Source organism: Lepidochelys kempii, chromosome 4 (genome assembly GCF_965140285.1).
Source record: "Lepidochelys kempii isolate rLepKem1 chromosome 4, rLepKem1.hap1, whole genome shotgun sequence".
In the NCBI taxonomy this organism is placed as follows: Eukaryota; Metazoa; Chordata; order Testudines; family Cheloniidae; genus Lepidochelys; species Lepidochelys kempii.
In genome coordinates, this window is record NC_136383.1 from 8,232,792 (window position 1) to 8,258,648 (window position 25,857).

The 25,857-nt window shown below is 40.0% G+C and overlaps 1 protein-coding gene across 2 annotated transcripts in view; it reads right to left on the bottom strand.

Annotated features, from left to right (window-relative positions):
- The window catches only part of CENPC (centromere protein C), a 68,816-nt gene that overhangs the window by 38,194 nt on the left and 4,765 nt on the right, over window positions 1-25,857 (bottom strand). For both annotated transcript variants that reach the window (XM_073340250.2, XM_073340249.2), the window contains 11 exons: window positions 23,812-23,858; window positions 21,561-21,625; window positions 21,132-21,229; window positions 17,367-17,457; window positions 16,975-17,257; window positions 16,340-16,543; window positions 8,206-8,615; window positions 5,608-6,493; window positions 4,101-4,139; window positions 1,851-1,933; window positions 1,412-1,480 (listed from right to left, as the gene is read on the bottom strand). In XM_073340250.2, coding sequence (XP_073196351.1) covers window positions 1,412-1,480; window positions 1,851-1,933; window positions 4,101-4,139; window positions 5,608-6,493; window positions 8,206-8,615; window positions 16,340-16,543; window positions 16,975-17,257; window positions 17,367-17,457; window positions 21,132-21,229; window positions 21,561-21,625; window positions 23,812-23,858 — 2,275 coding nt within the window. The remainder of the gene's footprint in view (window positions 1-1,411; window positions 1,481-1,850; window positions 1,934-4,100; window positions 4,140-5,607; window positions 6,494-8,205; window positions 8,616-16,339; window positions 16,544-16,974; window positions 17,258-17,366; window positions 17,458-21,131; window positions 21,230-21,560; window positions 21,626-23,811; window positions 23,859-25,857) is intronic.

Below are 25,857 nucleotides of genomic sequence, written 5' to 3' on the forward strand. Positions count from 1 at the left end.
TATCTGTCCAACAATAGCCCCCATACTGGGTTTCCATTACATTTCATTCCATTTATCTCAGCAACCTCCTGAGGCATGTCACAAAATGGGTTCAAATAGTAAGAGCAATGAAGAGGCTATAATACATTAGAAGCAAAAGGAAGACCAAAGACAGAGTAGGTCCATTATTCAATGAGGAAGGAAAGACGACAGAAAACGCAGCAATCGCCAAAGTGTTAAATGCCTTTTTTGTTGCAAAAAGGTAACAATGATCAGATGACTAACATAATGAACATCAGCGTAAATTTGTAGGACCTGAGGCTAAAATAGGGAAAGAACAAGTTAAGACTGACTTAGACAAGTTAGTGTCTTCAAATCAGCAGGGCCTGACAAAAAACATCCTAGAATACTTAAGAAACGGGCTGAAGAGATCTCTGAGCCATTAGCGATTATCTTTGAAAACTCAGACAGGAGAGATCCTACAGAACTGGAAAAGGGCAAATATAGTACCTACCTATAAAAAGAGGAATAAGGACAACTAAGGGAATTATAGACCAGTCAGCTTAATTTTGGTACCCAGAAAGATAATGGAACAAATAAATGAGTTTGTAAGCATCTAGAAGAAACTAAGGAGATAAGTAACAGTCAGCGTGGACTACTATAAACCTTGAACTATACAAGAGGAATAAGAGCTCTCGCTGCATCCGAAAGCACCTCATGGAGCGGAAACATAAGGTATTGGTTAAAAGAAAAGAATAAATGGCCAAGGCTTAATTTAAAGAAAAGAGGGTAAGATCTTTAAAATATACAGAGAAGTTAGAGTTAGACAACACAATTTATAATATTTATAACAAAGTGGCAAATGTTAAATACCAAAATCCACATGTTTAAAATAATTTTTAAGACAAACAGAGTTTTAAACAATGAAATAAAAATGAGAGGGGCAAAATAAGAGAAAAATACTGATAATTAAACAATCAGTAATATTAGCATGGTGAGGCTAAAAAGAAAATTGTTGACTATAACCAAAAAAGAGAAAGCTCAGAATTTATTCAACATATTTTTATATTTAAGGCCAGAGTTTAAATTCATTTTAAAATTAGACACGGGTTAATTCTGTTTTTAAAAGATGGAACTAACAAGTCCTGCCAATCACCATTATGACCACTTCTGCTTATTGCATTCTATTCTCCCACCCTTGGCATGTTTTTCATCTTAATGATATGCTCTTGGGGATTGCACCTTTCTATGTTTGCACAATGGGACCATAATCTGATTGGGATTATCACACTACCATAATATAAAAGAGAAAATTAACATTTTTCCCCCACAAGTTTTGTGAGTCTTTATTGCACTTAATAATTTATTGCAAAATTGAAAGCCTAGTTGTATTTCATGCACTTACATAAAGGAACTTAAAAAATAACCTTACCTAGTTTATGCTTTAGTGGTGTGTTTGACAAAAATTCACTTGCATCGCCCTTCAAGGCTATAGATTTATCTGAAAAATGCAATATAAATCACCACAACAGGGATTACCACGATCACATGCTATGTTTTTCCACGGACTCTGGCCTCATTCAACCTCATTACATTTACATATAATTAAAACCCAAAGATATTTCCAAAATGTAGGTAAAACCCAATTTCTGAAGAAAAAAGCAATATATACATAGGTTAGCGCATTCATGGATGATCCCAGTAGACTAAAGAACAGACCTTCAGCCTCTTGGTTCTTCTGAAACCTTTCATGATACTGCATGCAATTTTAAATTACGATGAGTAGTGTTTTAAATACTTTAAATTAAATTTGCAATATTCTCATGTACATAAAAAAGGAACTCAAAGAAAATGCCACCTTTAAACCTTACCTGAAGATGAATCCTCCCACTCACATGCAATAGGCTCATCATTTTTTGAAGTAAATTTTACATAACGTTTCAGTACAGGCCCACTTAAAAAAAAAATAGCATCTGTGTGAAAATGTTAATTATGAACAATAAAAACATTACAAAACCAATAGTATCAAATTTCAAAGTTTTTTTTCCATAATGCATTAACAATTTCTCCTTCTAAATATGCCAAATATTTTTCAATATAATAAAAAAACATAACTGAGGGAAGAGGAAAAAAGGCTGTGGAAATGGATGTAGACATTCCATTGTACATTTGCAGCCTAGTATGGGGAAATGGGAACAAAACCACATCTGGTATTTAAAAATTAAATTTGTGACAATATTTGTAGAATTGGAGTGGCAGAACGTCTGTACTTAAGGGGCTTGGAAGATAGAGGACATGGTATCTATATGCGCCCTGGAACACTAAGTAATGCAATGAACTTGGTAGACTGTTTTGCCCAAACAACAGAAATGCTTGACTGACAGACAGCTGGGACAGATTAGAAGCCCAGAGCAGCTGTAAAGAGAGTTTTGCACTTGCCCACAGGAGACTCCTAACCTAGAAGCAATAGTCTCCACACAACCCTTTCTAATTAAACAGATGCATAGCCCATTGAAACCACTGAGACACTACTCTGGAGTCTTACGGATAGATCCTTGATTTAGGGGAAGAAATTGAAGGGCAGTTGGGTCCATGCTCCCTCAGATATGGGTACAAAACTAGAGAGCAAGCGCAAACTGCCCATCAGACATGCTAGCTACCAGCAGAATGTGTGAGCTTGTGAGCCAGGGAGCACATCATTCAAGCGTGTGGATCCATGTAGACAATTATAGTGAGGAACCAGTTTACTCTAGTAAACAGTTCTATACTTAGCATTTATATGCCCTTTCTATTGGTAGATTTCAAAGCACATTACAAAGGTGTGTAAGTATTGCCCCCATTTTATTGCAAGGAAATGGAGGTACAAAGGTTAAGTGCTGTGTTTAAGGTCAGCAGCAGCTGGGAAAGGGTGGGATAGCCAAGCTTCCATGACCTCTCATTGCCCCAATTTATACCAGAAACAGGGAGACCCATCCAAGTCCCACCACCACATGGCTGCCAGCGGACAGGAGTTGAATCTGGAAATCCCCCAGCTCTTCTGGAAGCCTTAAAGCAGTCAGCTTCTCCCGATGTCAGAGCTGCATTTCTTCAAATCAGCACTTCATTCTTTGACTCCTTCACTTCCTGCAGACAGACTTTCAGTGGCATTTACTCCATCTCCATCACCATACTTCCTCTTCTCCTCCTCCTGACAGATACGAAGAACCTCTCCCCACTCCCTTCTCTATGCCAACACTCTTTGCTCCTCATCATTATGCCTCCTCAACTTTCCCTCCCTTCTCCATAATGTTCCACAGGTATCTATAAGTGCTTTAAAAAATGTCTTAAAAGGAGTAGGGAGGGGACAGAAAATAGAGACAATGGTTTAGAACTTGGACTAAGTTAAGCCCAGTCCTGAAACTTGATCCTCATTGGCCCAATAGCCTGCCTACCCAGAGTCCCAGTGAAGTCGGAGGAGTTCTCCACAGATCAAATTCCAACAACAGCGCTTCAGGGAGCAGTCATCATTGATACACTTGTCCTCCCTTCCTGCATATTGTTGGTTACACTACCTGCATTAGGGCAGTTAGGACTCAACAGTCTGTGCTGAATTATAACCAAAACACTCCACAGCAAGCTGAACATAAAATTTGCAACTCCACCCACTGAACTCTGAGACACTGGTGTGGCAAACCAGAAATTCTGCAGCAGCTTCATTTAAATTAAAATATTGAGTATCATTGAATTAAGATATTAAAATTAATAATCCCATCAGCAGATGAGTTCCTGTATTATTTATTTTTATATTAAATTCCCTGACTGGGGATGTATGCATATATACGATGCCTAGCACAATCCCAGTCTCAGTGGGACTCCTATTACTAATAATAATATACTCCTACGTCAATAGTAATGCTACTGATACTACAATTAGTATTACTGATACTACTGTTAACAGCTATTTACCAAGCAAGATTTAAAAATCCCAATCTGATTTGGGATCAAGGCAACAAGTCTCAGGAAAAAAAGCAAAATCCTGGTGATGGCTCATTTATCCTATAGAGAAGGCTTTGCAGCGCTGCTACGGTCTTAGTGCTGAGAAATATTAAAATGAAAATTCGACACACAACAGAGGAGATTACCTGCTATGATTCTTGTTTTTCTCAGGCGCAGGAGAGACTCTAGAAGAGATGCAATTGTTAGTAATCTTACTGAAAGTAATTCTTTATAGTAAAGAGGGGCATATGGAAGGAGTTTTAGAAAAGTACTGATACAAAATAAGAGTACAGAAGTTAGTTTGGCAGAAGCAGAGACAGGCTTCGTCAGCTGTAATGACCAATCATAAATCCAGTACTAACTTCACTACAAGTAAATATTGTGCAAAAGTAAATGTTTGTTAAAAGTAATTGATCAAAGTAACAAGTTCCTTTTTTAAAATAATATCAGGAAGTCGTAAGATTGCTTTTTCAAGCCCAAGGCTAAGGGGAATAGTTTGGTCACTTCTCTTGATGCTTGTCACTCATATTTTGGACATTATTCTTGGTACTTGGGACTAAGGTGAGTGGTAATTTTTAGACTGTAATAATGACTATTAATGGAATTTACTTTTCATGGTCTCTTCTGTTTACTATATAAATTCACTCACCTTGAAAAATATCAGACTAACCAATCTGATTGGTTTATGAACAGTTTCCACACAGTTTAATTTGTGTCTATGTATTTCTAACATTTCCCTCCCCCATTATCTGGATGTCAGACTCGTAGAATACTACAATTCTGGTTGGCTTAACTATATTATTCAACAAAAAACCCTATGCATAAGCAGTTTCCAAAGAACTATTTCTGTCAGTCTTGGGTTTGGAGAATTTGGTATTTTACAGGTCTAGACATTTATATGATAAGAAGAACAGTTACATTAGACAGAATAAAACATTTAGAAATCAAGAAAGAGGACAAACTCTCTTGGATCAGGGCATAAGTCAAACACTAACTAATAGGGTTAGGAGGAAGCACCCCTTTATGAACAGGTTGTTCCATATTTGTTCACTATAGGGTTTCTTTCATCTTAGCACTGGGCACTGTGAGACAGGATACCGGGTTAGATAGGCCCACTGGTCCTATTTGGTATAAGGATTCCTAGATTCCTATGTTTTACAAAAGAATTTTACAAAAAAAAGTGAGGTCCCAACTCAAGCTGATTACTTTTTTAAATTAACAGCCATGAATATAAATTCAAGTCTGAGTTTCCTCTTAAGGCTTTTCAGAAATTTTACTGAATTATTCTATACCTTGTAATAGTAAATATTCTAAATATATACCCCTTCAAAATTGATTTCACAGAAACGACTCGATATAAAATTCCCCCATGTGAACCTTTATACTGAATCTGGTACTGTAACATCATAAGAGGACTCTTCACAAGACAGAGCATTAGGTCCCTATTGCAAGAAAACCCTGGATTTATCAGCCCATGTTTAGTAACAGCTTTTTAATAATGTCACTTAATTTACCTGCTTATTACTGACTTAAGGAGTTATAAACTCTATAGTATATTTTAATTGCTTAATAATGCCTCAAACTTGGCAGAAAATGTTTTATGAACAATTAAGTTGCACTCAATCATTTAAAAAAGTACACAAAACCACTTACTGTGATTGGTGGACATTACTCTTTTTTTTATATTTTGTTTTCATAGACGCATTTGACATCTTGTGGTTCTGTTTTGCCATGTCCTGGCCAGAGGAACCCTTGCAATCTGTTGCATTCCCAGGTTCAGCATTTTCAGGGTTTGAATAATCAATCATATTTGTTCTTTGATTAATCTGAGTAGCTGTCCTCCGTAGAGATTTCGCTGATGCTCTTTTCCCCTCAGAGTCTTCTGTATTGCCTATGAAAATCTGTGAAGGTTTTTTAGATTTTGCAGGAGTTTTGATATGTACATTACCAGATGATTCTAGTGAACGTATGACGTTTTTAGGTTTGGGAGATTTACGGGACTTCTGTAATGCAGAAGTCGGTGATTCCTGTTGCAATGAAGGGGCAAACACTTTGTTTGACTTTAATATCTCTCTTTCATCCACCTCCTCTATGGGCTCACTTTCAGAACTCTCCTCTGAGATTTGTACCCTGGATTTTCTACTACTAGATTTAAGGGCAGATTTTCTAAGTTTGCTTCTTCGGTTTTCTACCAGTTTTTTAGATGATGCAACTTTTGAAAGTTTCTGTTTAGCAGTTTGTTTCTTGTGGGATGAATGTAGAGCAGTTTTTAAAATGGACTGGGGAGGTTTTGGAAAATTATGATCCTCTTTTGAAGACACAACCTTCTCTTGAGGCTCCTCAGTCATACTACAAGATCCAAAGGAATCTTCATTAGGTATTTCTGTTGGTTTAGGTTGTTCTGTATCAGAAGTATCTGGGTCTGATCTGGAAATTGAAAAAGTGAATTTTTTGGGCTGTATCTGTTTCAGGGCCGTGGACTTTTCCTTGTTTGGGGTTCTTGTGGATCTTTGTCTATCTGTATGTTTTTTACTTTCTTCTGCCAACATACAAAAATGCACACATTAATTTCCTTTTTTAACACCACAGGAATACCTTTATACATAAAACAATATTATATGATTATTAACTGAAATATCATGAACATAAATTTTTCTCTGGTGGGTGATTTTCACTTAAAGTTCTCAAAGCAGCACTATCTAGTGAATACTCTGTGTACAGTGGTAAATATTCAGTGTACAGTAACTCCTCACTTAATGTTCTCCCGCTTAACGTTGTTTCGAAGTTACGTCGCTGCTCCATTAGGGAACATGCTCATTTAAAGTTGTGCAGTGCTCCCTTATAACGTCGTTTAGCTGCTTGCTCTGTCCACTGCTTGTAGGATTCTGTGGAAGAGCAGTAACTTTACAAGGGAGCATTATACAAGTTCCTCTTCTCCACCTCCTCCCCCTCCCTCCCAGCACTTCCCCCGCCACCAAACAGTTGTATGGCGGTGCTTAGGACTTTCTGGGGGGGGGGGGAGGGAGGGAGTGGGGAAGGGCCATGTCTTCGCTCCTCCCTGTCCCTTCCAGAAAGTCCTAAGCACTACCAAACAGCTGTTTGGCGGCAGGGAAGCACTGGGAGGAAGGGGGAGGAGCGGGGACATGGTGTGCTCCGGGAGAGGAGGTGGAGTGGGAACAGAAAGAGGTGGGCCTGGAGCAGAGCGGGGATGGGAAGAGGCAGGCCTGGAGCATCCCCCAGCAAAGTTGGCGCCTGTTCTTCTGGTGGGAAGCTGTTGCTGCATAAGGTGCTTCTTAGCGTCCTTGCCTGCCTCATTGTCTGCAGCAGGCTGTGCCTTTGTGGGGTAATCCAGGGGCACCTCCCAACCACAGTACAGTACACTACTGTACAGACTTTTGTCTGCCCCCCAAAAATTTCCTTGGAACCTGAGCCCCCACATTTACATTAAATCTTATGGGAAAATTGGATTCGTTAAACAGCACTTAAAGTTGCATTTTTCAGGAACATAACTATGTTAAGTGAGGAGTTACTGTACCACATTCCGTTCATCTACTGGGTGTTAATCCCTAATCTAGAAAGATTTGAAGCACCTTTTGTTCTCACACAGCTGCTTCCAAGTCAACTTTACACTCTTCCTGTTAAATAGCTCTCCCCCGCATTATTCCTCAAATGCTGATTCCCTGCAGACACACCACATATCTCTAGCTCCTTTCCACAAAGATGGGAGTGGTACCACCTTCCTTGGTCCCCACGACAACAGCAAAGCAAGTAATCACTGCTACCTTCCCTGATATCTCCACATGTGGGCAAGGGGGAAATGAGTCACTGTTGCCTCCCTTACTGCCATATACACACACACACACACCCATACTTTCTCAGTTGATCCTTCCATCCCATTCAGGACTCTCCCAACCTGCTTATCAACTGCTGAATAACCAGACACACTCAGGAATAAGGGGACCAACAAAATATTTTCTTATATTCCCCATTCCCTGATTTAACATCCCCTGTAATCAATCAAAACATCCCCAAGGAGGAGTACCACCATTCTAAACCAAAGGAAAACGTCTTTGGTTGTTGACAGATTCAATTAAGAACAGGCAAATCAAGGGCAGAAGGATCTCCCATTAATAAGGAATGTGAAAGACTACTAGTTTTCTTTTATCGTAACAATTCAAATTTTCAACATTTGCAAGTATAAAAATCCAAAGAGTCTTTACATCTTGATCTGTTTTTCTAAACATGACTTACCCATGTGAGGGCTGCTTTGCCTTACAGATTTAAGAGCATCTTTCTTTTTGTCAGATAAACCTAGATTTGTATCCGAAGCATTTTGTAACTCATCTTGTATCCCTTCAGCAACATCACATGTTTTCATTTTCGACTGTTCCATACGAGTCACTTTAACAGGTACTTCATTCTGTGTCTTCCTATCCTTACGTTTCTTGCTTTCTCGTACAACTGCCTTTTTCCTTTTGGAAGGCTGAGATTTTGGCACAGGCTTTGCTAAGGCCTGTTTCTCTATTTTTTTGTTCTTTTGGGGAATTGAAAACCAGGATGTAAAAGAAAAACCATCCGATTCGTCAATTAAAAACTCACACTCATTTTCCATTCCTAAATCTTTTATGGGAGAAGGTGGTGGTGGTATTGAGGCTGAATACCTAAGGATGAAAATACAAAAAAAGGGTTGTTTTTTCATGTAATTTGGTACAGCAAATTTAGAAACAGTTTTGTAAACAAATGAGATAAAATATTAAAGGAAAGATAAATGCTTAGAATGTTTTGGGTTATTTACCAACCATATAATATCTGGGGAAAAAAAATCACCAGTAATTTGAGCATTGTACTACTATGGACAAAATAACAATCCATATAGCAAAATAATTAAAAATGTAACTTGTTTTTCCTGGAACATTCTTCCATATTTTACACTTGTATGTACAAGATTTTAAGCATCAGTAAACATTTTCGGAAATTGTCTTATACCAACCGGGACTAATAGGCTTCTGTTTTTATTCCAACTGAAAGGAAGATGATTAAATTCAATTTGAGCTTTCATCTCTGAGCAGCATTCAAATGCTTCAATTTAAAAACCCTCAGAGTTTAATCCCGCAAATCTAACAGTGACTTCACAACATCTGAGCACGTTACAAGGTACTGCTCAAACGACATTCATTCATCATTCTATCCTGTTTTCTCCCTGCCACTTGACCAAAGGGGGACACAGCCACTTTTTTCCTATCTGTGGCCACCGGTTTGTACCTCATCATTAACTCAGACACTTTGGAGAGCCATAACACTGCTCCCACCTGACCCCCATCCCAGCTAACTTCCTCTCCCATTAAGTTAAACTCCCTAGAAAGCAATATTCTACCTCAGGCTAAGTACCATACACCCAACTTCCAGAGAGCTCAGCTCCACCATTGCTCTTAAAAGTCACTCCCACACAGCCTTGACCCAGCATAAATCCACCTCCACCCCACTCAGACACTACTGTTTTTGTATTGAATCCACAAAAAACTAGGAGTGATGCACTACTTTGGCACATACAAGCAAGAACAATAAATGTCAAATCATAAAGCTACAAAATTGGTTAGGTTGGTTGGTTAGTTCTAATGCTATCACTTGGACAGCACAGAGGCCACTGAATGCGTTGTGCACCTCTATGATATCCTAACCTGAGCCAAATCTGGCATGTTACCATGTAAGATGCCAATGAGGAACAGTCTGTTGACACCCACCAGTCATCATGTTCTAGGTTTTCCCAGGGGTCTTTTCGTCCCAGCTTTCATTGGGACAAAGTTGAAGATTATTCTCAGGGAAGTCAGTAGGCAGATAACAGTTCAACAGATTCAGAGCAGATAACAATACTACCTTAAAGAGCACTGGGCAACTGTTTGAGTGAGCGGAACCTGTTTAGTTAGAAAATGGATCTCTTCATTCGACTTGAATTCATACCCTTTGATGTTTTCGATCGTTCGGAGATGCTACATCTGAACTGTGTCCAACTTCTTTTCAATCTTGACAGGGAAGGACCATATTTCAGTATGACAGGTCAGAATACGGACCACCAGCTTCGCCTCTCTACTTAAAAACACTATTCAGTTTGCAAAAGACATTTCTTGATAAGGTGCCCCTTACTAACAATACTTTTGCAGTGCAGGTTTCAACTTTTCTTGATACCACTCATGTTATCAGAAACAGAGCTGAGGCAGGTGAAATCACAGACTATATCAACTGGGTGTTCACCCACCAAGATGCTGGAGCCCGCAGTGTGTTTGAAATTGCTGACTGCTAGAATCTTGGTTTTACCGCCAACTAATTTTCAGGCTGACATTTGCCACTGAGCTTTCCAAGGCTTTAAGTGCCTCAACTAGCTTGTCCGTTGATTTGATGACTAGTGCTATGTCGTTGACAAAATCAAGGTCAGTGAGGTTCTTGTCATCAAGGCATATGCCTAAAATGCATTTACTTAGTTTCTGGTCAAGCACAGAGCCTGTAACGGCACTGGAGAGTTCTGGGCAGCAATGTATCCCTGTCAAATACCTGACCTAATGCAAAAGGTGTTTTTTTTCCTCATTTACAAGAATGCAGCTTGAGGAGTCATCATCTAGTAGATGGAACATTCTACAGAGCTTTTAAGAAAGGACTGCAAGTTTTCAAGTTCAGCCAAAGCAATACTTTGTCAACAGAGTCCAAGGTGACTAATATCCACAAACACAGTGTGAATGAGGCACCTGGATTCTCATATCTTCACAATAAGATGGCACAGCATGAAGATTTGCTCCATCATGAAACTGCCAGGACTAAAGAAACAAAACAGAAACAAAATTTTTCCCCAGGACAGACAGAAGAGTAATGCCACAATAGTTACAATAGTCTCATTTGCTGCTTTTACATTTCCAAAGCAGTAAAATAATGCCTTTTTGCCGGTCGGATGGGACAGACTCTGTTCTCCAGATGATACTGAACAGCGTTTGAAGCCAGGACATTTTTAACAGTTCTGCAGGAATTCCAGGTCTCTGCCACCTTATTTCTCCTTAACCTTCTTTACATCTCTTTGGATTTCATTATTAGTGAATTTGCTAGGATCAAATTGTGCAGAATGCGTCAACTGAGCAGCAGCCTTCATGTCATTTTAATAGGCAGCAGGTTTTTTAAAATAAAGTATTTCTTCACATAACACACAGTCAACTTGTGGAACTCCTTGCCAGAGGATGTTGTGAAGGCCAAGATTATAATATGGCTCAAAAAAGAACTAGGTAAGTTCATGGAGGATAGGTCCATCAATGACTATGAGCAAGGATGGCACAAATCCAAAACCATGCTCTGAAGTGTCCCTAATCTCTGTTTGCCAGAAGCTGGGAATGGGCAACAGAGGATGAATCACTTGATGATTACCTGTTCTGTTCATTCCCTCTGAAGCACCTGGCATTGGCTACTGTCGGAAGACAGGATTCGGGGCTGGATGGACCATTGGTCTGACCCAGTATGGCCATTCTTATGTTCTTCTGTCAGGGTCCAAAGAAATTGTGGGTGCATTTAGCAGCTAGCTGAAATGTCACGCACTCTGCCTCTGTACTGATTAGCTGACAAGAACTGGAGTTGACCTCACTAAGTGAATGACCCTTTTTGTCAGCGAGGTCACTCAAGCATTTAAACACAGAGACAATGTTGTTCCTGGTAGCTTTCTCCAGTGCGATGGCTTTGGCTTCCATAAAAGTTTTGCAGTTAGCATGTATTGCTGCTTTTTTTTTTTTTTAAACAAGTGCCACTTCGCTTACAATACATAACCATATCATCTCTCAAATGACCCATGTGACACTGGTCAATGATGGTGTGACGTTATTGACATAATCTGGGACCATACAGATCATTGTTGAAACCAAGGTCCTGTAGCAGCACCAAATCTTCTATAAAGTGGGTCAAATAAGGTGTCTAAGACAAGATTATGGTTTGCTGGTTATGATTATACTGTCTATGTGTGTGTATCATTTTTGTCGTTAAAGTTATGAATATTGGCTCTATACTGTCTGTATTTCAAACTTATGCTGTGCTTCTGGGTGACACCCCAGACAAGTTGGTGTCAGCTCTGCCTCGCCTGCGTGATGGCCCATTAAGGACCATCAGCTATACAACGGACCCATTCAGAGAAGGCAGATACACCTTGCGACTCAGCAAAGTATGCAGGGACTTCCCCATGTGACTCCAAACTTCATTTTGCTGTAATTTTCCACAGTAAGAACAAAGAGGTGTTCTTACACCTGGAAAAGACTATAAAAGGCTGATGCCTCATCTCCATCTTGTCTTCAATCCTGCTTCTTGCCTGTGGAAGGACTTTGCTACAACTGGAAACTCTAAATAAAGGACTGATGACCCATCCCAGCAGTGGATGTACTCCAGAGACTTGATTTGAACCTGCAGTTTATTCCATCACTGCTACAAGCCTGAACCAAGACCTTTGCCATTATTGTAAGTAATTGATTCCATTTAACCAATTCTAGCTCTCATCTATATCTTTTTCCTTTTATGAATAAACCTTCAGATTTTGATTCTAAAGGATTGGCAACAGCGTGATTTGTGGGTAAAATCTGATTTGTATATTGACCTGGGTCTGGGGGCTTGGTCCTTTGGGATCAAGAGAAACTTTTTCTTTTACTGGGATATTGGTTTTCATAACCATTTGTCCCCATAATGAGTGGCACTGGTGGTGATACTGGGAAACTGGAGTATCTAGGGGAATTGCTTGTGTGACTTGTGGTTAGCCAGTGGGGTAAAACCAAAGTCTTCTCTGTCTGGCTGGTTTGGTTTGCCTTGGTGTGCACAGAAACCCCATCCTTGGGCTGAAACTGCCCTGCTTTAAGCAATTTGTCCTGAACTGGCACACTCAGTAGGGTCCCACCAGAAACAGCATCGTTACAGGTGGTTAAAGTATTAACAGACCTAGGGCTTGCTGGCTCTTTTTCTGAGACCAATGACAGTCACAGTGACATCAATTCAGCATCAGTATTCTCTGCCAGAGTCTCAAACCTGTTCAAGATTTCAACTGCACAGCAGTTTCAAATGCTACCGCTTTTTATGTTAGATAACTCAAATTTTGGTAACCCAAGAATCATAGATGGAAATAAATGTACAAAACAATTACTAAAATCAAGTATCAGAGGGGTAGCCGTGTTAGTCTGGATCGGTAAAAGCAGCAAAGAGTCCTGTGGCACCTTATAGACTAACAGATGTATTGGAGCATAAGCTTTCGTGGGTGAATACCCACTTCGTCGCATGCATGTAGTGGAAATTTCCAGAGGCAGGTATAAATATGCAAGCAAGAATCAGGCTAGGGATAACGAGGTTAGTTCAATCAGGGAGAATGAGGCCCTTTTCTAGTGGTTGAGGTGTGAACACCAAGGAAGGAGAAACTCCTTTTGTCGTTGTCAGCAGTTTCTTGTTGAAGTCTGGTCCTGACGTTATTTTGCTGCAGGATGGCTACCTTTAAATCTGCTATTGTGTGTCCAGGGAGGGTGAAGTCTTCTCCTACAGGTTTTTGTAGATTGCCATTCCTAATATCTGATTTGTGTCCATTTATCCTTTTACGTAGGGACTGTCCAGTTTGGCCGATGTACATAGCAGACGGGCATCGCTGGCACATGATGGCGTAGATTACATTGGTGGACGTGCAGGTGAATGAACCAGTGATGGAGTGGTTGATCTGGTTAGGTCCTGTGATGGTGTTGCTGGTGTAGATATGTGCACAGAGTTGGCATTGAGGTTTGTTGCATGGATTGGTTCCTGAGCTAGAGTTACTATGGTGCGGTGTGTAGTTGCTGGTGAGAATATAATTCAGGTTGGCGGGCTGTCTGTGGGCTAAGACTGGCCTGCCTCCCAAGGCCTGTGAAAGTGATGGATCGTTGCCCAGGTTTCCTTCCCATGGGTCCAGCTGATGAAGATGTCATCAATGTAGCATAGGTAGAGAAGGGGTGTAAAGTGGACAAGAGCTGTGGAAGCATTGTTCCAGGTCAGCCATAAAAATGTTGGCATATTGTGGGGCCATGCGGGTGCCCATAGCGGTGCCACTGGTCTGGAAGTATATATTGTCACAAAATTTGAAATAATTGTGTGAGGATAAAGTCACAGAGCTCAGTAACCAGTTGTGCTGTGGCATCAGGGATACTGTTCCCGACAGCTTGTATTCCATCTGTGTGTGGGATGTTTGTGTACAGAGCCTCTACATCCATAGTGGCTAGGATGGTGTTTTCTGGAAGATCACCAATGCATTGTAGTTTTCTCAGGAAATCAGTGGTGTCACGGAGATAGCTAGAAGTGCTGGTGGTGTAGGGTCTGAGTAGAGAGTCCACATATCCGGACAGTCCTTCAGTGAGAGTGCCAATGCGCAAGATGATGGAGCATCCAGGATTTCCGGGTTTGTGGTTCTTGGGTAGTAGACAGAATAGCCCCGGTCGGGGCTCTAAGGGTATGTTGGTTTGTTCCTGTGTTAGTGTAGGGAGTGTCCTGAGTAGATGGTGCAGTTTCTTAGTGTATTCCTCAGTGGGATCTGAGGAAAGTGGTCTGTAGAATTTGGTATTGGAGAGTTGTCTGACAGCCTCCTTTTGGTAGTCAGACCTCTTCATGATGACAACAGCACCTCCTTTATCAGCCTCTTTGATTATAAAGTCAGGGTTGTTTCTGAGGCTGTAGATGGCATTGCGTTCTGCACGACTTAGGTTATGAGGCAAGTGAGGTTGTTTTTCCACAATTTCTGCCTGTGCACGTCGGCGGAAGCATTCTATGTCATTTCAACCCTCCGGAGGAGTCTATGTGTAATGTCAGAATTACGACTTAGATTCATAGCTTCGGAGGCCAAAAAGGACAACTTTGATTTAGTTTGGGAGCTCATGTTCAGCTGATTAGCTATCATTACCCCCAAATCTTTTCCAGAATCACTGATGAATGATGAACAGAGTCCTACATCCTGTAAGTATGGCCTACATAAGTTCTTTGTTCCTAAATGTACATATTTACATTTAGCCACATCAAAACACATATTGTTTGCTTGCACCCTGCTTACGAACAGATCTGGATCGCTCTCTCTCAAAGACCTGTCCTCTTCATTATTTATCACTCCCCCAATCTGTGTCATCTCAAACTTTATCAGTAATGATTTTATGTTTTCTCCAGGTCATTAATAAAGATGTAAAACAACATAGGACTAAAGATGGAAACACACCTGTTCAGTGATGATTCCCTATTTACAAATACATTTTGTGACCTATCAGCTAAATATCTTTTAATACATTTAATGGGTGCCATGTTAATTTTATATTGTCCTAGTTTTTTAATCAAAGTGCCATGCGGTACTAAATCAAACACTTCACTGAAGTCCAAGTATATTACATCAACACAGTTACCTTTATCAACGAAACTTGTAATCTCATGAAAAAAGATACCAAGTTAGTTTGATGAGATCTATTTTCCATAAGCACATGTTGATTGGAATTAATTACATAACCCTCCTTTTACTCTTTATTAATCAAGTCCCGTATCAGCTGCTCCATTATCTTTCCCAGGATCAATGGCAGACTGACAGATCTATCATAACCCAGGTCATCCTATTTGCCCTTTTTTAAATGTTGGCACAGCAATAGCTTTCTTCCAGTCTTCTGGAACTTGCCAGTGCTCCAAGAATTACTGAAAAATCAGCATTAATGGTCCAGTAATCCCCTCAGTCAGCTTTTAAAACTCTTGGATGAAAGTTATCTGGACATGCTGATTTAAAAATGCGTCTAACTTTAGTAGCTGCTGTTTAACACTCTTCTGAGATACTAATGGAATGGAAAGAGTGTTATTTATGGAGAGCAACTGCTTTTTCCCAAATACAGCACAGAAATATTTAACACTTCTGCCTTTTTTGCATTACTGTTGATAATTCTACCATTTCCATCTAGTAATGGACCAATACCATTGTTAGGACTCTTTGTTCCCAATATACTTAAACTCCTTCTTATTGTCCCTAACTCCACTGGCCATAGATTTCTGCTTTGTGCCCCCTTGCTCCCCTTATCAATTTTATACCATTCCTACCTTCTGATTTATATTCACTACTATCAACTTCCCCTTCCTTCCATTTGTTATATATCCCACTTTTTATAGCTGCCTTCACTTCCCCTCTAAATGTTGTCCATTTTTAAACCACTATGGCCTTTTTCCTCAATTGTGGCTTTTGGGGCACTTTAAAAACACTAACTGCCATTATTTCCAATGATCATTTTTCTGATTATTTTTAGTAATCAGATGGACTGCTCTAATACATCATTCAGTATTAGATAAATTTGTTGCTACAATATTTGAGATTGTGTTGATTACTTGCTAACAATTAAGTTTTACTTCAATGCACCTTTTTTCAACAGTTCCTGTTGTCACAGCCCCTAAGAATGCTGAAGAAAGCGACTTCTTTTCCTGTTCAGAAGGTCCAGTAACACATTTTGCTCTTTCCACTGGAACCATCTGCTCTTCTGTCCTTGCCTGAGGACCTTCTGACCTTCGAACTTCTGTCTGTCTCCTCATCACTGCTAGAGTTGCTTTTTCATCAAGACTTAATCTATATGTAAAAAAAATAGTATTTAGATCTGATACTGTTAATCTCTAAATGTACTTTAAGTTTCTTCCTAGATCCTCCTCAGTTTACATTATGTTTCTTTAAAAAGTTATGAAAATATATTGTGCTAAGAGCAAACATTCTGTCAAGCAACTTAAAATATAGTTTTGCAGGTGACTATTTTAGCAGCTCTACATTTCTATTTCTATGACACTGTGATGTAGAGTCTAACATTAACTTCTTCTACCATGTCTGATAACTTGAAGTGGGTTTGCAAAAACAAATTTGGAAGGAACCAGGGCTATCCAATACGCACACAAGTCTCATTTGAATCACTACCTCTTGACTTAAATTTTACTGTGAGCACTGAAGATTGCTATACAGTAGAATTTTCAAACATTTCTTCTGTAGATTTAGCAAACGAAGCAACTTACAGGTGTACAGATGTTTCTGCTTCCTCAACAAGGAGAACAGGTGATCCAATGACCTCATAATTATCCTCATCAGTATCAAAGATGCCAGCAGGGCTTTGGCTTGATCTTTCAACATCTTTTAATATACTACTTGCTTTCTTGTTAGAACCAACAGGATTACCGGCATCAAAAAGATCATCTTCACTTGAGCTTGTACCTTCTTTTAAAACACACCCCTCTTTTTTGTTAGAGCCAACTATGTTCTCAAGTGCTATAGCTTTCTGATGTTCTTCAGCTGACTGTCCTGTTATAGATATTAAACAGCATTAGTGTTTTCACCTCAAAAAACAGTATAAAAATTCCAAGAAATAATTACCCCCAAAATTTAACAAATAAATGATAGCAGCACCAACCTGAACAGCTGATTGATTTTACTGGTGATGCATCTACAGAGGATGTAGACTTAAACGTCTTCTTCACAGAGTTAAATAAACCTGAATTTAACTGTAATGTTTGACAGTGAACAGCAGGAGAGGTAGAAAAGAAAAAAGTTTGTTATGATACAGCAATAGTAAAAATATTAACAAATATAAATCCTCACATTACATACCTATTTTCTGATCATAATCTTATTTAAAATCATTTAAAAGCAGATTCTCATCACAATTTAATACTTACATTTCCAGTCCTTTAAAAATGCCAGTAAAATGATAAAACATTCAAGTAATTAAACCACTTCAAGCCTCTCACCACGGTTCAATTCTTAGTTCTATAAGATGCTGAGCAAGTTATTTATCCTCTGCATGCATGTAGGCCGATGTAAGTAACGGATTTAAATCACTTTTTTAAAAAATATCACTCACATGAATCACACTGAGGCTTTGTAAAAACTAATTTGAAAATCTGTGCTATTGAAACTTTAATTTAATATTATAATAATATTAGTAATAAACTAAATTATAAATGCTGAGGAAGAGAGGTGTTAATACCACTGCAGATGGAGAATCTTTTGATTTTTACAAAACTGCTATAACCAATTCAAAATACTGAAAATTAAGGCCCTGACCCTGCAAATTCTTAAGCAGGTTTGTAACTTTACTTGAATCATTCCATTGACTTCAGTGGAACTAATCAAGTGTGCAAAATTAGACAATATGCATAAATGATTGCAAAATCAGAAATTAAAATTAGATTGTTTTTAATAAAAAAATTAAGTGCCATAAAATCTTTGTTGGTTTAAAACAAAACTGCTTCACAATGAAAATACAATACATTAAATAAATTTCAATACATTAACAAAGTTATTGTGAACTTTTTAAAATACAGGCCAAAATTTTTAAAAATTGGAGTCTAAAGTTAAGTTCCTAAGGGTGGGATTTTCAAAAGCACCTGGGTACCTTAAAAGCAAAAGTCCCAATGACTTCAAAATACAAATCATGATGGACTGTTACTGCCTGGTCAAAGCATTTCAGTTTTATTGATTTGTGGAAGTTAAATGTATCAGAAGGTGTTATTGGGTGCAAATATAGCACGGGCTATTCGCTTATCAATTTTTTTCTTGAGTTTGTATTATTCTCACAGTCAAAAAGTGGAACTGACTTGTCTTTTTCAGCATAGATAAGCTTCTTAAGTATGAAATTTCTTAGTACAAAAAAAAACCTGTATAAAATTTGAAACTCCCCTAAGGAGCAAGAAGCTAATTAAAGTGTAACATCTACTTTAGTAATTTAGTAAGACTATAAAAAGGGAAGTGCTAACATATAAATAAAATGTCTTAAATTTGAAAAAATGTAATTAAAGATCATGATTTAAACAAAATTTTATTACTGAGTTTTTTTAAAGTCATGATTACCACCAACCCTGCTTATGCACCCCAGGTCTTCAGGAGTAAAATAAGGGATACCTCCTGTCACGGTTTCTTCCCCACTCTGAACTCTGGGGTACAGATGTGGGGACCCGCATGAAAGACCCCCTAAGCTTATTTCTACCAGCTTAGGTTAAAAACTTCCCCAAGGCACAAAATCTTTGCCCTTGGACTAGGGTATGCTGCCACCACCAAGCGCTTTAACAAAGAACCAGGGAAAAGGACCACTTGGAGTTCCTGTTCCCCCAGCTATCCCCCCCGTCCCCCCCAGCCCTTACACCCCCTTTCCTGGGGAGGCTTGAGAATCAACAAGTTGAGCACAGACCAGCTTGGGTTTCTTAGGACCCTAAAAACCCAATCAGATTCTTAAAAAAACAGAACTTTATTAGAAGAACAAAACGAAGATAAAAGAAACACTCTAAGATTAGAATGGAAGATAATCTCACAGGCAGTCAGATTCAAGACATAGAGAACCCCTCTAAGCAAAACCTTAAATTACAAAAAGACACAAAAACAGGAATACACATTCCCTGCAGCACAGCAAATTTACAAGCCAAACCCAAGAAAACCTAATGCATTTTCTAGCTAGATTACTTACTAACTTTACAGGAGTTGGAGGGCTTGCATCCTTGATCTGTTCCCGGCAAAGCTATCACACAGACAAAAGCCTTTCCCCCCCCTCCAGATTTGAAAGTATCTTGTCCCCTCATTGGTCATTTTGGGTCAGGTGCCAGCAAGGTTACCTTAGCTTCTTAACCCTTTACAGGTGAAAGGATTTTGCCTCTGGCCAGGAGGGATTTTATAGCACTGTACACAGAAAGGTGGCTACCCTTCTCTTTATATTTATGACACCTCCTTAATCAGTGGTGTTGTGAGGATAAACTGATTAATATCTGTAAAGCAACTGGATAGGATGCTGATAGGGGCCATATAAACATCTTAGCAGACCACACACATACAGAAGCACTTGTTCTGATAAATATAGGACCCCTACAATGAGCTGTCTCCGTTGAAAACCTGAAATACGCACAATATTGGTAAAACGATGGGTATGCCTACACTGGAATAAAAAAACCCAGGGCACTGAGTCTCACAGTCAGGTCAATTGACTTAGGCTTGCGATGCTTGGGCTGCAGGGCTAAAATCTGCAGTGTAGACATTCAGGCTCAGGCTAGAGCCCAGGCTCCGAGACCCACCCTCCTCGCAGGGTTTCAGAGCCTAGACTTGAGCCTGAACATCTAGACTGCAATTTTATGGCCTACAGACCAAGCTCCATGAGCCCGTGTCACCTGATGCGAGCTAGCTGAGGGACTTTTATTGCAGTATAGACGTACCCCAAGAGACTGCAGCTTGACCTCTTTGGTAGCAGAGACTACTCAGACAGGTGCAATCACAGGGCCAAGACTTTGTTTCTACGAAGACAGCTAGAAAGTGAACTACTCTACCTCTTACAAACAACTGAAGATTATGAGCTAACAAGCGCCTTTTATACAAGCATCATCCTTCAATGGCTCAATTATACTACTTCCATTTGGTTGCTGGGAAGAACACAAAGAAAGATCTAATAAACACAATTGTATTCTTTTGCATTAGGGTGCAAGCTAGCCCTACCAACCAGCAGCGGGTAACCAAGGAATCATTCATTGCTTTTTCCAGCAGTGGGAGTTTTAATTGTAAAAAGTTTAGTGGGACCAACGGCTGAAGCTGGACAAGAGAAGCAGAAGTTCAAGGGAAGTCTGAACCTGAGAGACTACTAGAGAAAGTTATCAGGAATGAAAGCTGGGTAAACTATTATGAGAAAAAGGATGGAGCAGGGAGATAGAGAATATGCCCAAATTGTTTTACAATGACAACTGAGGGAAATAATGTTATCAACCATTACAGCAGAGCAGCGGTTCTCAAACTGTGGGTTGGGACCCCCTTTGAATGTGGTCGCCAGGGCTAGCTTAGACTTGCTGGGGCCCGGGGTTGAATCCCGAGCCCTACTGCCCAGGGGCAAAGCCAAAGCCCTCGGGCTTTGCCGTCCCCCACCCCACACACACACCCAGGGCAGTAGAGCTTGGGCTGGCTTAGGCTTCGGTCCCCCCTCCTGGAGTCATGTAGTAATTTTTGTTGTCAGAAGAGGGTCACAGTACAATGAAATTTGAGAACCCCTGCAATAGAGAGCTAAAATATGCCACAAATGTAAAGAAAATGTACAGACTGTATACATCAAGAGGTGCATGTATAAAATTGTCCAATGTGGAACAAATACACACTGAAGGGAAACTGTTCCCCACACCAAACAGTTACATTGTTAATATAACTAACTTACCTCTTTGCTCAGTAATAAATCCTCCTTTTGCTTAAAAATGACAGGGGTTGAGCAATGTGTTATGCTTGGAGAATTTATTGAAGAATCACTAACACAATCTAAAAAGAAAAAACTAAATGTAACAAGATGAATGGAATAGTACATAGCTTGCATGTTTTAAAAAATATGATTTACTCAGAATTTGAGAGGAAAAAAATCCAGTCAACAAGGAAAGATATAGTTTATGTAACAGGTTATAGTGCAGTTTCCATGTATTTTTAGAAAGATCATTGCATTTTTTTGCATTACGCTATAAACATGCTACATGAAAAATCAAACCGTTTATACAACTACTCCTTTTCCACTACGTGAGATTAAGGAGAGTGTTACAACTCGCTCATAAAAAGATCAATCAAAGATAAAAATTACAGACAAAAGTTAGAAGCTTACTTTCAAAACAATCTCGTATAATTTTCAGTACATTTTGGCCTGGCTGTACATTAATCTGTTGTTTTCTAGAGGGAAGAAGGAAAAAAATACATTGGAAGAATCATTTGCAGTAAAAAGTTACCCACTTAAAATTTGCACGTAGCCTGTTTATCTCAGCATATGCAGCAGCAAGCACTATGCTCAACATTACATAATGGTTGACAGTGTCATTGCTATTTCCATTAGTTCATAACTTCCTGTAAACTTTTCATTTACCATGCTTAACCTTCTGTATGGAGTGTTTTGGTTCGCTTTTTGTCTTGGGTTGTTTTTTTTTTAAATTCAATGGAAAACAGCTCAACCAATGTTGAGTGTGAGGGGAGTGAAGGAATGTCTTCTGCCCATAGAACAAAATTTACAATTTTTTTCCTAAACTGTCATACAGGTAAAACAGTTTGAAAATGAGAGGTGAAATCTGGCATGAGAGCAGCCCTCATTGGGTATCACTACCTAGAGGATAGGAACAAACTGGTTTTTTTAAATGAATATGTCACAAGTTTTTAAAAATCAGATATTAGGCAAGTAGGGTAGATTTTTTCACTAAGCTAATAAAGTGTGCACCTAAAAGCGGACTCCCAGCATATGCATGTGGGACTTAAATGCATAGTACAATAACAAAATGTATTACTGAGAATTGGCAGGGACAACTACAAAGAGGGAAATGGCTCCTGCCGAAACTAAAGTGTGAAGGGGCTGAATAACGTCCCCAGTGGAACTTGCAGTGGAGGAATAGATTGAGGAACAACTCCTGAAGACTGTTAAGGTGCACAAAGGCCAATGAAGCATACCTGAAAATTCTGAAAGGGGCTTTACCCAGTAGACTAGCTATGGTGAGAGCAAGAGAGGGGTTCCTACTGCCTACAGTGCATTAGACAGGTCATTTCTGTGGTGCCTAGCCAAATATTTCCAGTTGTGAAACTGAAAAAGCTAGGTTGGAAACACTCTAGTTGCTTGGTGTAAACACTCAGAAGTTGGAAAAGCCAAAGTTAAGATCGCAAGAACAACCTCATAGTGCAGTTCTACTCATTGACATTTGTCACTGTTAAAAACTAAATTAAAATAACTTTAATTTTTAGGCATCCCCTATTGTCTTTTTCCTTTCTGCAGGCAAAAGCCAACCTGCCCACCCCATGAGTCCTGCATCAGCTAGGAAGAAGTCATCAGGGATCGCAGCAACTAACTGAACCAGGGGTAGCAGCCCTAAGGTGTGGGAAGGAAAGGAAAAAAGGAGCACTTCCAGCTACCTCCCACTTCTTCCTCATACACACATAAGTCTAATTTAACTTCAGGATGGAACATTGCCTTTTCCCTCAGAGGGGAAACAGCAGGGATTAACAGAAGGATTTTTCCCCCCTGAACTCCTGAAGTAGGAGTCAGATGAGGGAATTAGGAGAAAAACATGCAACTTTCAGGAAAAAATTGGAGGGTCAGTTGGTGGGGGCGCAGATGAGACTGCACAATTGTAACCCCATCCGCATTGGAAGCTAGGATAGACAGGGGAACGGAAACAGAAATTTCCCCCCATCAAGTAAAATTCAGTGAAAGCACAGCAGGTTTGTCCCTGAAGTGAGCACTGAGCTTCCGGCTCCAGAACTGCCAGCATCCACCCCCTTCCAATAGCACTTTGACAAATAGCTTGGTAAGAGAGGCCTGCAAGTCCTCCACCCTCACCACCAACACCTCTATCCAACCTGGGGTGGCTGAAATCAATGCTCTGAAAAGATCCTGGGGCCAGAGAAGGGAGTATCAACAGGCCCTACCTTCACTCACTGTCTTACCCAGAGGCAAATCAAAAGGTTTCTGGATGGGGTAACGTAGTAGCTAAGAAGCAAAAAGCAAGATTAAGGTTATGTACACAACCTAAACACTGGCATTAACTGACTTCTGAGTGACCAACCATGCACTCACTTGTCCATGTCCACCTTCGAATACTCTGTTTAACTGAGGATTGCTCAACTGTCCATGACATCCAAGAGGGGGCAAAAATGAGATGCTTTCAGTATCACTACTTTAGTATTTAAAATCTTAACTTCCACATAGCCACATCACAAAAATAAAAGCAAAACACAAAGCAAGTTTGAAAACCAATTTAGAGGGATATAGCTGATAGACTGCAGTTATGATATTAACCTACTGATATAAACCAACATAACTTTCACAAGTGGTCAGTATCTAAGAATTAAAATTTAAAATGCAAGCACAAATTAATTACCCTTCTCCGTTGCAGAATCTTGCTCTGTAGTCATTTTTTAAATGATTCTGTTAAAAAACAAAAGTCAATTTCTTATTATCAAACATGATACTGCTTGAAAAAGAAAAGAAATTGAAATTATTTAACTAATTCTTGTTCCCTGAGTACATCAGTCCAGAGGATTCCCAGGCTTTGATTTTGTGCTGGTGTGAAACAAGTAGGAACTCCCTTAGCTGATGCTTTTTGGCCCTCTACAGTACTGGTAGCTGTACCCACACATGTAGCTGTACCCACACATGGGGATACATGTATACCAATAGCCAGTAACTCAGCTTACCTCTAAAATAGGGGTGTAAAGCATCCAGACAGCATGATTTAATTACATGGCACACATGACATTCAGGTTCTCCAGAATCTAAGCTTTCATTTTAAAAAAAACTTTCTAGTCATCATGACTGCAGAGATAATTTTTCTAAATGAACAATGAATGTTTTCTAAATGAACAATGTCTCCCTGAGTCTGTAGACCACATGAAACAATGATAAACGGATGAACTCCCATGTCTTCTATCGATCTGACTGGAGCATCACCTTAATGTTGGCACTGAAGTGTCATTTAAATAGTTTAATCCAGAAGGTCCCAAAAGTGTGGGGTGCATCTCCCTAGGGAGGCAAAGAGAACATTCGGAGGAGCGCAGCAGGCCGGCCCCAGCTCCCGGCCCTGCACCCAGTCCTGCTCCCCACCTCGGGCCACAGCTGCATTCCCAGCCAGGATAGGGAAGAGAAAGAGCCTGGCTTCTTCACAACGCCTATCGGGCCAGGTCAGGAGACAGGGGAAATAGGGAAACAGACAACATGGGACTGCTGGGGGGAGTCACAAACAGGGACTCATAAGGGCTAGACTGGGGAAGGGGGATGAATGGGAGTGGAGGCGCAGGGCCATGGGGGGGGGAGGTGCAGGGCCACATGGGCAGAGTGGTAGGGGGTTCAGTGCTACAGGGGGATGGCTTTGCGGGGGCACAGATACACATGAGGACAGGGGATGCAGGGACACATGGAGATATGGGGATGGGACTGGCTGAGGAGGTGCAGGGACACATGGGCAGAGGGGGTACAGAGATACGGGGGGAAGGAGGATGGCAGAGACACATGGGGACAGGGGCAGATGTGCCTGACTGAAGGGAGAGACTAGGAGTCAGCCAGGATCTGCCTGGGATACTCCCCAATAATCCCTCCCTGCCCCCCTCAAAAACCTGTTCCATACTTTTCCCACCCATACCCAACACCACTTCAAGTTCATACCCAGGCTCCTTCCCAGCAATTATTTCTCCCTCCCTCCGCTCCTCCATTACCCCTGACTCCTCCAAGCCTTTGCACTTCTTCTGAGGAGTGCAGGAAATACAGTTTTATACTGTGGTTTAAATGAATTATTACTCAGAGTTCTGTATTAATATGCCCAGTGAGGAATCTATTTGTCAAAAAACATTTCCTGAATCTTTTTTTTGTCTGTATTGTTACATTCTTGCTGAGAAGTATTTTGAAATAAATTACCAAAATAATTGAAATTGGTGTGATTATATTGTATTATTTTGCAGAATTTTAAAATAGTGTGTGGAGAAGTTTTAATTTTTTGGTGCAGAATTCCCCCAGCAGTATTTAGTGGATGGAATGGAGAAGGGGAGAGGATGCTCATTAGGCTGGGAACTAAGACTCTCAAACTGGGAAGGAAGAGAGAAACAGGGAAATGAGGATGGGGAACAGAAACAGAAACAAAAGGCAGAAATAGCAGTGGGTTTAAAGGGGAGCTTATTTTCTCACTGACGATTAATGCAACAATAAAGCACTGAACAAATACAATTCTTCTTCTCTCAAGCTGTATAAATCTCCTACTGGCATCAGTGAATTCTACTGTGTATTCCACTATGAATTCTACTGTGGAGACTGGAGAGTCCTGAATTTATACCATAATTAAACAGAATTCAGCCCTCTCCTCCAAGTGAATCTGGCACCCTGCTCTGGAACCTTCCTACCTAGGTCCTTTTTAAGCAAGAATCAATGGCTACAAACA